Raw genomic sequence first — 14,063 nt, forward strand, 5'->3', positions numbered from 1 at the left:
TTATTAGATGTAGTGATGCCTAAAAAAAAAATTTTGCTTGTCAGAGGAGGTTGTAGTTCAGTTCAAGTGTTTATATGGTGAGTGCATATGAACTTAACGATCAATTTCTGTTGACTTACATATCATGGCACATGATTTATCTATTTATTAAAAAAATTAACATATGATTAAGTTGCGGGTTATAAAAAACATAAAAAATATGTATATTTAATTTATGATTTTACAATGGAGTAATACAAAAAAAAGGTTTTTAGATATACAACTTGTTGATTAATTTTTTTGGTAAAAAAAAAAAAATTCTAGCTTGAGGCATTGGTTGGTTTGAGTATATTGAAGATAAATAGTAAAATGGGAAAGAGAAAATTGAGGTTAAAGATAACTTTATTGTTTCCATTTATAAAATATAATATAAATCTCGAATTATAAATTTAAATATTTGATTTGCTGGTTTTAAGGAGATAATATAATACCTATACATCTATACATCCATACATATTAGTAGATATATAATCTACTCCCAGAGTGCTTTAAAAAATAAATTAAATTTTTTTATTATATTTAAATTTTTATTTATATTATTTATGATATTAATAATTAAAAAAAATTAATTACCTTTATTTGTTCGCGCAATAAATATCTATAAAATTTTTGAAATTCAAGATATACAACAGTTCCATTATCGGAGTTATTTAATTATATTATTTTTCATTATATTTTATATATGATATTACCTTAAAACCCTCTCAAAATTTTAAAAACTCCGAAACAAAGCCGGGGAGTTTGCCTAGTATACATAAAACCTATTTGTTTTTAGATATAAGAACTATTAATAATCTTATAAGAATTTTTTTTAAAGGGAGGGTAAATATGGAAAAAAGACTTTTGGCATGTGTGAAGTGAGCTCGTGTGGATTGCGCCAAGATAGCGCGCGGCGCAATGTTTTTATTGCTCATGGACCACGCCATCTTTTTATCGCTTTATTTATTTATTTATTATTATTAATATATTAAAATTATTTATCAGTTCTTATCCCCATTTTGAATATATATATATATATATACATATTTCTTTTAAATTTTTTACAGTTTGATAATTTTTTATAATACCAAAAATATCAAGCTCTATGGCCCATTAACATCAACCTTGCCATTACTAAAGTTCCAATTTATATTTAAAAATAAATAATTTTAAATAAATATATATATATATTTTAAATATGAAAAATATAAAAAATTTTTTATCAAATTGATAAATTGGAAGGATCTCATGCTACTTTTCTATTATTATTATTATTATTATTATTATTATTATTATTATTATTATTATTATTCATGGCCATCATTAAATATAGTTAAGAGTCCATTTCTTCTTTCAATTTTTCATTTATTATTTATCTTTGAGTTATTAGTGATGTAAGTGAGTTGACTTTGTTAATTATATTTTTTAAAACTTGGTGCATGTTTAATCTTATCTTATAATGTCATTTCTACTTTCAAATTTCCATTTAATATTTATCTTTGTATTATTACTGATGCAAGTGAGTTGAGATATCTTTTAAACATGGTGTATATTTAATCTTATCTTATGTTACCATGCATAATTAATTATAATATACTTAATAAATTAAATGATCAGACGAGAACAAGTTTCTTCAATAATAAGATTTTAATGTATATATGTCAAGCTATATTTAAAATATAAATAATCATGTTCAAGAGAAAAAGACAAAGTTAAATATGCATGAAGTAATGATAATAACTTTGTTTAAGAACAAGCCTACCTCATATTAAGTAAAACAATAAATATAGCATTAATAATAATAATAATAATAATAATAATAATAATAATTATTATTATTATTATAAACTTTAAACAAATAATGTATATATTTGGTCTATAAATATTGCAAATTTAACTATAGGTAACAAAAACTAAAATATATAGTGCATTAAGTGTGAATTAAATAATTAGGACGAACCAAATGTATCTTCTATTATAGAGAGAAATAATGAGGCCAGCTCCACAAACCATCCAATTACAATATTTCTATCATATCAATTATGATTATTTTTGAACATTGATTGATAAGGCCAACCTCCCACTTTTATCATGCAACTAACTTGTCCTATATTTATTCATTATTAATTAAATTATACTAGTACTTAATAAAGAAATGGAGGCATGATAATGCACATGCCAAAATTTAACCTTTCTTCATTACTAGCTTCAACAATAAACTCATATATATATATATATATAGTCACCATTAAATTATCATTTAACAGTTGCTTCTATATGGGACCTTTTTATTTTAAAACCTTTTTATATTAAAAAAAATCTCCTCGGCCATCTATATATATAGATTGATCATATTTTTTTCATTGGTTTCTAGTATTAAAAAATAATGTGCTTATGTATTTTTAAGTAATAAATCACAAGCATTTAAGCATAGTTGTTTTTTTAATATAAATTATAATTTTTTAGTTTGGGAAGTAAATATTTAAATATTGACTTTCTTTTATTTACTTGAAAAAATTATAATTTTTTGAAAACTTAAAAATATACTGATTCTTTTGAGGTTGAACTTTACTAAGATATTTTCATTTAAATTTAATTTGATCTATGAACTTAACAGTAATAAAAAAGAAAATTTTCTATGAGATATATATATATATATATTATTTTTGGTGCTAGAGTAAGTTGAAATTATGTATTTATATATCTTTTGTAAATCTAACTAAACAACTCCATCAAATGGTCCCTTTGGATAATTTACAAATTTTTGTTTAAAGTGATTGTTTTTGTTAAACTTTTACCTATTTAATGTGTGTGTGTGTGAGTGTATATATATTAAGTTCCATTTGATTATTTTAGTTTATTCAAATTCAAATATTTTGATAACTTCACGTGAATAAAAGTACCTTACAATTATTAAATGTGAAGTAATAATTAAATTTTACTTTTTTTAGACATTTGATATCATGAGAATGGGCTCAATATAACCCAAAAACTAAAGCAAGGCCCATCTTTGATTTCCATAATCACAAGTTTCTATTTTTTAAAATTACATAATCAAATTGCTATGGTACATATATTTAATACTTTATATATAATTAATTTGCATTTTATATTTATATTAATTTTATGCATAGCAATTTTTCAATTATATTTTTCAAATAAATAATTAGCATCGGATCCCTTGCGTAGGGTGTTTACCTCGAGTGTTGAGTATGGTTCCCCGAGTTCGATCCCCATTTCGCGCAAGGTGAGAGCACGGTTCGGTGGTGAGCGTTGCTCCTCCACGTGTTCGTCCCTGGGTTCCGGCGCTTGTCACCTTTCTCAAAAATAAAATAAAATAAAATAATAATAATAATAAAAAATAAATAATTAGCTTGGGTTTTAAAAAAAAATAATAATAAAGATGAATAAATACATACAATTTTTTTTTGGTAAATAAAGATAAATCATGGGGTTAATCATAAAATGTTTAAATGCACAAAAGTTTTCTGTGATCATTGGGTGAAACCCTAGAAAATTCCCCCTTCGATTTGTTTTCAATTGTTAATGCTTGGTTTCTTGAAGAAATTTGGTTTTGTTCTTCATCTGTGAAGCTTGTTCATGATGAAGGATGAGAGAAAAGAGGGGGAAATCCAAGAAAAAGCTCTGTTTGTATCTCATTTTCCTCTTTGATTTGCTCTTCTTCTTGAATCTTTTTTCTTGGTTACTTTGATAGTATAGATTTTGCTCTCCATTTGGAAGTCTATTTAGGATGACATGGAAACCCTAAAAGTGTTTTTTTTCCTGGGTTTGTTGAAGAAGATTGACCTAATTTTTCATTTTTTAAATTTTGTTTAGGATCAAGATAAGTAGAACATGATGAAAGCATGAGGTATATACCCTTTCTTTATTTTCCTCTTTTTTTTTTTTTCAAGGATCTGGATTGAGTTTCCATTCTCTGAATTATTAAATCCTACAAAAGAGTTTTGTGCATACTTTATGTATTGGAATGATTTTTAACATAATCTTTTTTAGGCTGTCTTGTCTCCATTTTCTACTCCATGAATCAGTAGACTTGGACAATAATGGCTGCTTAACTCAGCAAGGCCAGTGCTCTTCTTCTTGATTGAAAAACAGGCTGGCCTTTATGATGACAAATTTTGTACTTCATCTTAGCCATATGATCCTTAAGACTTAAGATTGAGAAGAATAGTTGTATACGTGAAGACATTGTTAAAGCTTGAACTTTTTGGTTGAACCGGGTCAAGATAATATATTTGGTTTGCTTGTTTATAATATAATTAGTTAAAGTAGACTAGCAAGTATCAAGAAACGTATTTGAGTAACTAATAGTCCTGCATAAATTAATTTGGTAAATATGGATATGCATGTATAAGCTCGGTTCAACTAATAGGATGTGAGACCTAAATTATTCATATTTATATTTACCAACTCAATTGATATGTGATTATTAGTTATTCAAATGCGCTTCCTTAATACACTTTATTTTACTTGGTTATGTTGCAAACAAACCAATGAACTATGCTGAGACAAATATTTATCATCATAGCCAAATTTTACTCAAGTTCCATATGTCAAGGCCATCTCAAATGCCATATAACATAGTTGCGAGTTTGAAGTCTCCCAAATTGTTGTATGTTTATACATATTTTATAATTGTTTTACATTTTTGTGTTTTTGAAATATGTTGCTCTTGCAGCTGTTTTAGTTGCTATTCGTCTAGTTGCCACTATGCTCCAACATCAATTTGTTTTTGAAATATTTTGTTGGCTTTTGATTCTCAATTGGCAATTGCTGATGAAGTTGTTCAATCTTTTGCTCTCTTTTTCTTTTTGTTTCTTAGCTAGTAAGTCTTATTAATTTGATCTAGCTAATAATTGCAGGTTGTTTGGTTTCCAGAATGCTTCCAGGTAATATCATTCTGCTTTTGTTTTGCTAGGCTGAATGAGGGTATGTTTAGTTCCTTAACATGATTGTGACGTGTGAGTGCAAATGATATATCTGATAAACATAAGCATGAAGCTGGAAGAGCCTAAGTAAAATAAATAAGGCCAGTTATTATTTTGGGAACCCTACTGCATTCAACATATCTGTTTATTTTCACACATCATAATTAATTTAAAGCACATATTTTCAGTCATTACTACTTTTCCATAAAATGCATGATTATAAATGTGGGTGATATAATCTTCAAATGCTGTTGTAGCTAATAATGTGATGCTCAAATCCTTATGAAACCCTTGTTTTTGATGCTTACCTTTTTTTCTTTTAATAATTGTGAACTTACTGTCAAATGTTTCTGGAGCCTCATGCTAATTGTTTTCTTTGTCTGTAATAAATGTAATTATAGTGCCCATGACAATGCCTTTAAAAATGAAGTTCTGGCGCTGACTTTTATGATGTATTTTCTTTGATATTTTCTTGTGATAAAAACTATCACCTGTAAAATTGCCAGTTAATTATGCGTGTTATATGTAGTGCTATTGCTGCATTATTATATTTGTTATCATGTTAAGACATAAATAAAATTTATATATAGATAAGGAATTGTTCAATTTATATACATGTTGCATGAGATTTCAAGCAATTTCCTTTGATACTTCACAACCCTTGTTTTTATTTTTATCTTATGTCACCCATGTGGCATGTTCGTATGTTTTAATCTGGGTTGCAATATACATATATGATTGTTTTTTGCATTTACTTTTTTTATAAAATCTCTTTTATACTCTTACTCTTTATTAAATTTAATCATATATATACCTCTGTTTTTATTACAAAGTTTGTTTTTTTTTTACTTAAATGAATTATATATTTGATATCTAATAAAAAAACATCATAAAAGCATTTGGTTTACCAAATTAGAACAGTGCTTATTTTAACTTATTTTACCAGCATATATGTATAGATAGATACATAAGTTATTACTTATGATATGTGGTAACTCTTAGCATATGATGCTAGCTCCATCCAACTTTACAATTAATTTCACAATGTACTATATCCACGAGAAACACAAATATTTTATTAAATAAATTCAACATGGAAACATTATTATAAGAACTTTATAGCTATCTTTATTGACATTCCAATGGATAAAGTTAGAATAAACTATTATTGAAACCTTTTACATATAAATAACATTTTATAACTAATATGAACTAGGACTTGAGAAACTTGGTGAACCACTGGAGAGAAGCTTTTGGATATCTCTTTGACCCATCTTTGTAGTCAATATAAGTTAGCCCAAACCTCATGGTGTAGCCATCAGCCCATTCATAGTTGTCCATCAAAGACCATGCAAAGTAACCTTTCACATTCACTCCCAACCTAGCAAAAACATTTTATTATTGTCACCATGTCATGTTATTACCTAGTAATCTCTACAATATGTATGTATGTATTTATGTATGTATGTATGTATTTATGTCTAGATACATGGGAGCATGTTGTGTATCCAATCCATCCATCATAAATAGATACATGGGAGCATGTTGTGTGTGTGTGTGTGTGCATGTGCGTATGTATCAACTTATTAATTAGGAAAAGAAACCAAGTTGATGCTTTATATGAGTACCTGATGGCTTCTTCAACTTTACTCAAATGAAGAGCATAGTAATTGACCCTTTTCTTATCATCCAAAGCTTCTTGCAGTGATAGAGTCTCACTGTCCAACTCGGAAGTTCCTGAAAAGCGTAACTTGTTAACTCTACGAGAAGTAATTTATAACTTTTGTTTAAATTGATAGTTAACAAAGATTATAAAGTTTACCATTTTCAGTAATGTAGATTACAGGATCGTTGTACTTGTTCTTGGTATACAGTAACAGATCTCTTATTCCATCAGGGTAGACAAAAAGCCAATTGGATCCTGACTGTAATTTTGAGTTCATAGAACAAAGCTTGTTATTTTACTAATTCAATATAATTTCAAACTTGAAATGTGTATGAATAGTTTATATGCAAGTTGGTGTATATGTACCGGTTCTCCGATGAGCCCTCCATCTAATTTTGACACTAGAGAAATGGAAAGGAAATTCATGTTAAATGAAGTACAATAAACAAATAGATTAAGATGAAAAAATGGTAAGGAAAACAAGTTATACCTCTAAGATCAACATATGAGTCTGCATTGTAGCTAATGGGCCTATCATTGGATGAGAGTGGAAGACTATATGCATATCTTGCAGTGTAGTAATTAATTCCGATAAAATCATATGAACCCTTGATCATCTCTGATTCCTCCTCTGTGAAGCAAGGAAGTCTCTCCCTAACTAAAGCTTTCATGATGAATGGATAATCACCGTGCACCAAGGGATCCATGTACCTGATTTAACAATATATTAGATCATCATCCAATATGAGACTATCAAGATTATGATCGGTGTCTTTTGATATGTGCTAGTTTATTTTAACTAGTTACTTTTACTAACCATCCAAACATGAATTTTAGAGCTCTTTCTGCTGTTTGTTCATTTTGCACTGAATTTGTAATCGGTGTCATCCAGTGAGAAACCAATGTGATTCCCACTTCTCCTTTTTGTGTATCCTGAAGTAAATTATTACAAATTTTAAATGGATAGGAAGCAATTGATGAATTCGATACGATGTTAGATGAGCTCGATACCATTTAAATTATCAAGCTATTAAAGTTTACCTGAAATTTCTCTCTGTAGAGCTTGACAGCAAGTGCATGAGCAAGAATAAGATTGTGAGAGACAATGTATGGTTCTCTCGCAGAATCACCAAGTGAACAATTTCCAGAGATTGAGGATCGCCCAGGTGCAAAAACTCCAGTGTCATATCCATAACTGCTAAAAGTCCATGGTTCATTTAATGTGATCCAATGCTTCACTCTGTCTCCAAATTCCCGGAAACAAACCTCACAATAGTCCTTGAAGTCATCCCTGGGGTTTAATGATAGAAATATTGATAGGAAAGAAGTGCTTCTCGTAGAAAATATTATAAGCTAGTTTATTATAGTAGACAGGTATTGCTTCATATATCCTGTTATTGATCGATGTAGAAACAAATAAAATAGCTTACAAGATTCTTCGATTTAGAAAGCCTCCATACTCATCCTCTAGAGCTTGCGGAACATCCCAATGGAATATCGTCACAAAAGGTTTGATTCCTAATCAATTTACTCAAATTTTGATAACCATTTTATGGATTTAACATGAAGATCAAAACTGTTTTAATAAAGGAATCTAACCTACCATTTTGTATCAATTCATTGATCAGATTGTTGTAATATGCAATTCCCTCATGATTTATACCACCCTTTATTGATCCCTCTGCAGAAAATTCACATTAGCAATTAATTAGTGGGAAATATAATCATCTGATTAGTTACCATGGTTATCGAGAAAAATTTACTTGGTAAAATCCTTGACCAAGAGATGGAGAATCTGTATGCATCCATGCCTGCATCTTTTAACAGTTTAACATCTTCCTGAAATTTAGTTTGTCCAGAACTAGTTGTAAGGATCTAAGAAACATTTCATAAATGGTTTCAAACATGAACTTCATATATATATAGACACCTCGTATTTGCGAAATGAATCACAAGCCACAGAACCACTGCTGCGGTCTTGAATTTTCTCTGCAAAATGAAAGAAAATGTTATCGACTTATGTGTTAAGTGTACAAATGAAGTGCAGTTATGTTCTTATTAAATGTTCGATTATTACTATTGTATGTTTAAGTGCTCTCTTGATGCATGTGCTTTTTTATTCGTAAAAATGTCCTATCTATCATAGTATTAGCAACAACATCTATGTATATCCACATATGTACCTATTAAATCAATTGATACTATCATGTGATTTGAAATAAGTTTCGCCTCTCGTGTTTATGTCTTCACTATTTTTATCATGTTTTTATTTCCTTTGGAGCCATAATATATATGTATATATAAATGTATAAGGAGACCTGGATGTTGGAGAGCAAAAGTGTCCCATATACATGGTCCTCTTCCTCCTTCACTGGCTCCTCCTTCCACCTGCTCAACATATATACATGACATTAAACGATGAACACTTAGTTACTTATCTTATTTAAATTGCTATGTATAATTGTTGAATTATTATACATACATATATATATATATATATATATATATAACAATTTAAATGTTATTCCCACATAACAATTCCCCTCATCAGTGTCTTTTTTTTTTTAAATAAAAAAATTGAACAGCAGAGAGAAAGACCTGATAAGCGGAAGAAGATGCGCCGAAGGTGAAACCAGAAGGAAAGCTCTTCCTTCCTAAAAGCACTTGTGGTTCCACTTTACTCTTCTTTGAATCTCCATTGTTTGAGCTCTTCTTGCAAACCAAAGGTGAACATGTTCTTCTCTGAATCCCAACAAGAGATAACCTTTTTCCATTGTTTATGAAACTAAACTCTTGTTTAGAAGCAGTGGTGAAATAAAAACTACTAGATGGTATTGTAATAAGAGCCATATCTACAGATGAACAAGAACAACACTAATCAAGTGTTGATGATGAACTGAAGAAGAATAACACCATTGATATGTATATATATATATATATATATATATATATATGAAAAGGTCAAATACATGTAAGTATAGTATTATTAGCTGTTATCCAAGATGCTTGATTTATTAATGAATTCCTTTACTTTAAACACACTTCTTAAGCACATGCAAATGCGTCTATAAGTTGGCTTGTTTGACATTCAGAACTTTGTTATCTTACTAGAAGGGTTAGAATATGTATTTTTATTGATTAAATATAAGAGAGCCAGAGTCAAAAACTGGTAAAATGAGTTAAACCAGGTGTGTGTATATATATATATATATATATTCATTTTAATTTCAGAAATTTTTTTTAAAAAAATGTTAGTTTATAATTATACCATTTTTTGAGGATTAATTTAGAATTTTGTAACCTTAGTGTTAAAATTAGATTTGGAATTACAAAATTCTAATAGTATATATCTCTCTATAACATGAATTACAAAGTGAAAGGAAATGAAGACGGTTCAAGGTAATGAAGATGGCTTCAAAAGATGGACAGAATTCATTGGAATTTGGGGTTGCTTGACTTAGCAAAGTTGTCCTTGATCAAAGATGAATGGTTTTTCAAGCTTAATGGATTAAGCAACATAATTGTTTTCATGTTCTAATCTAATCAAACAATTATTTAAAAACAGAAAAAAAACAAAAATAAGGGTTGCTAGTCTTGGATTCCTTTTTGCAAATTTTGATTTGATTGGAATTTTGGTATCTTTTTTTTACAAACAGTGTGCTGGAGTTCATGGATTTGGTTGGTGACTGATTGATTGCAGCCAAAAAAAAAAAACTACTTTAATTCATTAAAACATATTATAATGGATTGCGTCTCCTAAAGTCTAATTTCAAAATAATGATTAGAAATTTTACGTATGAAAAATGTTTTCAATTAATTTTTTGGAACTCAACTCAACACGTACACACACTTCCAATGCCTACTCTATGAACTTCTTTACCATTTCTCTAAACAAACACAAACGTGTTTCCACTTTCCTCTTCACTACAAACACATTCACAAATAATCTACAAATCATCACAAACACATGCCTCAATAGATTGGCAAATCATCATGGATATTCAGCCTGTGACCAGCAAAATATAAGTAAAACCGACTCATCAATTCAAGAAGTATATAATTTCAAGTACAGAAAACATTTTGACTCATTGTTTCCAACAAAAATGTTGTCATCTGCCAATGCTGCTATCTCAAGTTTTACAGCCAAAACATTGTGGCAAAGTTCATAGTATTAAATGATAATAATACACTTTTATTTTGAACTCAACTTTAGTCCGTCAAGCAAACAAGGCCGGTACAAAAGATGATAGGAAAAATAAGGTGGACTGCCACCAGGAAAAATTGAATCATTTAGCATGGACTAATGGTTTGTTGGAGCTTGTGATTAAGAAGCCTCAAATGTCATTTTTATATGTTGATAAGGTGACAGAAATCAAGCAAGAGCTTTCTGAACCTCAGCGGTTACTTCTTTTGGTGGTTTTTCAGCATGAAGCTGCGCAACGTTGCCCTTCTTAGAGTAGTAATCAATGACCTGCAATGGAAAAATGACATTATATTATCATTATTTGTGCAATAAATAGTAAATTAATTCAAATACAAGATTGAATCAGAAGGTAGGGAGACATTTTTGAAAGGTGAATTTCAGACTATCAAATAGCTTAACAAGCTAACCAGAACAGTTATCCAAACAATAGTGTTTGAGTATCATCCACATGACAGTTTCGAAGAACCCACTACGTACACACAAGTCATAAGTAGATATAATGGCATCGATGCAGAGGAGAATAACCACTTTGAATGCATTTGATTTTGGAAAGGGGATAAAAGATCTTTTTATTTGGGTCATTAGGCAATCATTAACGCAACTAAAAGTTATAGAAGATTTAAAAAAACACCGAGTTCATATGCTTGTGGCAAGAGTGAATATGAAAACATCCAATATATATATACACTTTCACAGTAACAAGATGATGAGGATGTTAATTGTAGCAAAATCAATGGCTAGATGAAATGATGGGTACACTAAATAATGATGAAGTAAGATCTGAAACAAAACCATAAGCTACAAAAACTCCAAGGATATTCAATAAAAGTTAAAAATAAAATTTGAGAACATACTGGTGCAGTTTGCCTGTGGAAAGCTTCGAGTCTTGACTTGAGGACCTCTGCAGTGTCGTCTTTCCTCTGAATCAGGGGTTCTCCTGTGACCTACAATCCGATGACAGTAATAAGTATAGGCACGGAGTATTAGAATTTTCAATATCGGCTTGGGAAGAATCACCAAAAAATGTATATTATGTCTAACCTGACAAGAGATCAAAGTCTACTCAGATAAAATTTCGTGAAGAAAATAAATCAAAGAACTAATAGACTATCATGCACAGCATGACCTCAAGTATTACAAAGGCAAAAAATATGGTAGATGAGAAGTCTTAAAAACAAAGGCAAAAAATATCTCATGCATTTGGTAAACCTTGCGCCACCCACTCTTGAACAAGAACTATAAAGTCAGTAACATGAGACCTACCCTTTCATATAGGAAGCCTTATTGTGCATGCACACAAATCATGTCTTCGAACTTCATTTTTAACAAGTGGCAATAATTGTAAATATTATATTCAACGAGAAACTAACATGCTTCTAACCATATTCTAGCATTAGCATGCCAAAATTATAATTCCACAATTTAAATTTGATGGAAATGACACAAGTTCTCTCTGTAGCTCTAAAAACGACAGAACTGAAAAGACAAAAAAAGTCCAAACAAAAAGGTAAAATAATCTTGATGGTTATTCTTCAAAGCCCACATTCAAGCATAACTTGCCAACACCTAATTGCTATGGAAAATAAAGTGGAGGCTGTAATGAACTCCAGTCTACTCACATCATCCAAGCCAGGAGCCTTTGGAGGAGTAAATTTTGTGTGGTAGGTCCTCCCACTAGGTGGGTGGATCCAACGACCAGTAATTCTTTCCTCCAGTATAGCATCATCTATAGCAAAGTTGAGAACTTTATCAATTTTTGTCCCTTGCTTTCCCAACATTTCATCAAGCTGGACCATATAATCATAGAATAACTGAAAATTAGTACATAAAACTAGCAAGAAATGAAGAAAGAGATATCCTACATCCAATAATGATAACAAGAGTTACAAGAAAGAAAGGAAAAAAAAAAAATATGATAAACCTTTTCTGCTTGAGCAACAGTCCTTGGAAATCCATCCAGAATGAAACCCTTTTGACATGATGGCTTTTTAATGGCTTCATCAATTATCCCAACGACCAAATCATCAGAGACCAGTTCTCCCTGAAAAATGCAACATCCAAAAATAATTATTACTTAAAAGAAAACCCTAAAAAAAACCTTTTTCCTGAACCCTTCATTTTTTTTTTTTAAAAAAAAATGACCTTTTCCATGGTCTCTTTAGCTTTGATCCCAAGAGGGGTCTTAGCAGCAACAGCAGCTCTCAGCATATCACCAGTGGCCAAGTGACACAAACAATACTCATCCTTGATGAGTGGCGATTGTGTGCCTTTTCCAGAGCCTGGTGGGCCTGCAATTCAATAATATCAACCATTTTTATCATCCATTGACTTGCATGAACAGTGGTGGACGTCAAAATGTAACCTAGAAATCATCAATCAGTTTAACCTAATTATTGATTTTTTTTTTTACTGAAAAAAGAAATCCATGCTTATTTTAGATATTATCTGATTTCGCTTTCAAGTCATATGTTCTCTTTTGGCCTTGTTAATAAATAACAACCAAGGTCCAATTTTGACATGAATGACTCCTAATAAAATCTCAAACCTCCAATTTAACATCCAAATCCAATCAACAAATCACTCCAAAACCCTAAATTCCAAACAAAACGACCTCAACACACTCAAACCACCAAACCCTTCCTCTAACCCAAATCCAGACCAACTCTATTCATCCCCATTCTCACACAAACATAAAAATAAGCAAATAGACATATAAAATGGAAGAAAAAAAAACAACAACCATCTAAACAACAAGCAAAAACCACACAACGAAAACATAGAAATCAAACCAAAAGAAATGAAAGCAAAAATACCAATGAGAATCAAACGCTTGTCAGGCTTCGAGGAGCACTTCATCCGGCGAAGCAGCTCCGTCATCAGATCCACCGACGGGATCTCCTCCAGATCTACTCCTCCTCCGCTCGCCATCTCTCTCTCTCTCTCTCTCTCTCTCTCTCTGTGTCTCTCTGTTCCAGTGTTCCTTTGAACGAGGACCATCTCTCAAGTCTCAAGCACCAGAAAAGTATATGCTGTTCCGACGGACCAGTATAAGAAGTATAAGTTGCCCCAATAGCCTTTTCTATTTTAAAGAGGGTAAATTTGTCTTATATTAGTGAAGTTGGATTCTTAAGCAGTTCCGCAGGAACAGGTGAAGGGTTGGTACGTTGATAAATGGGCCTCAATGTCGTAATGCTGGACGGGTCTCCAAAGGAAGCTTCTTTTTCTC

General features: G+C 30.4%; 2 protein-coding genes and 1 long non-coding RNA gene across 4 annotated transcripts; 1 reads left to right on the plus strand and 2 right to left on the minus strand.

Annotated features, from left to right (window-relative positions):
- The first annotated feature begins 3,571 nt into the window (after positions 1-3,571).
- Positions 3,572-5,747, plus strand: LOC120260618. The gene is made up of 3 exons (XR_005536461.1): positions 3,572-3,669; positions 3,856-3,889; positions 4,033-5,747. It is a non-coding gene; the product is annotated as an uncharacterized LOC120260618 (long non-coding RNA).
- Positions 5,748-5,799: 52 nt separating this feature from the next.
- On the minus strand, positions 5,800-9,702 carry LOC120260617 (beta-glucosidase 12-like). Of its 2 annotated transcripts, XM_039268140.1 has the most exons (13): positions 9,232-9,702; positions 8,952-9,021; positions 8,564-8,622; positions 8,397-8,472; positions 8,237-8,314; positions 8,064-8,151; positions 7,675-7,924; positions 7,451-7,566; positions 7,124-7,344; positions 7,000-7,034; positions 6,790-6,892; positions 6,596-6,704; positions 5,800-6,348 (listed from the first exon to the last, which is right to left on the minus strand). In XM_039268140.1, the coding sequence occupies exons 1-13, from the start codon at positions 9,481-9,483 to the stop codon at positions 6,180-6,182; spliced, it is 1,626 nt and encodes a 541-aa protein (XP_039124074.1). In that variant the 5' UTR covers positions 9,484-9,702; the 3' UTR covers positions 5,800-6,179. The 2 variants fall into 2 exon arrangements, with proteins under 2 accessions (XP_039124074.1, XP_039124073.1); XM_039268139.1 differs by having other exon boundaries at positions 6,224-6,704.
- Positions 9,703-10,673: 971 nt separating this feature from the next.
- On the minus strand, positions 10,674-13,824 carry LOC120260478 (adenylate kinase 4-like). The gene is made up of 6 exons (XM_039267961.1): positions 13,651-13,824; positions 12,980-13,125; positions 12,759-12,878; positions 12,457-12,624; positions 11,692-11,781; positions 10,674-11,104 (listed from the first exon to the last, which is right to left on the minus strand). Exons 1-6 carry the CDS (start codon positions 13,763-13,765, stop codon positions 11,006-11,008), a joined length of 738 nt encoding a protein of 245 aa, XP_039123895.1. The 5' UTR covers positions 13,766-13,824; the 3' UTR covers positions 10,674-11,005.
- Between the last annotated feature and the right edge of the window lie 239 nt (positions 13,825-14,063).

Source organism: Dioscorea cayenensis, chromosome 5, assembly GCF_009730915.1.
Source record: "Dioscorea cayenensis subsp. rotundata cultivar TDr96_F1 chromosome 5, TDr96_F1_v2_PseudoChromosome.rev07_lg8_w22 25.fasta, whole genome shotgun sequence".
NCBI lineage: Eukaryota > Viridiplantae > Streptophyta > Magnoliopsida > Dioscoreales > Dioscoreaceae > Dioscorea > Dioscorea cayenensis.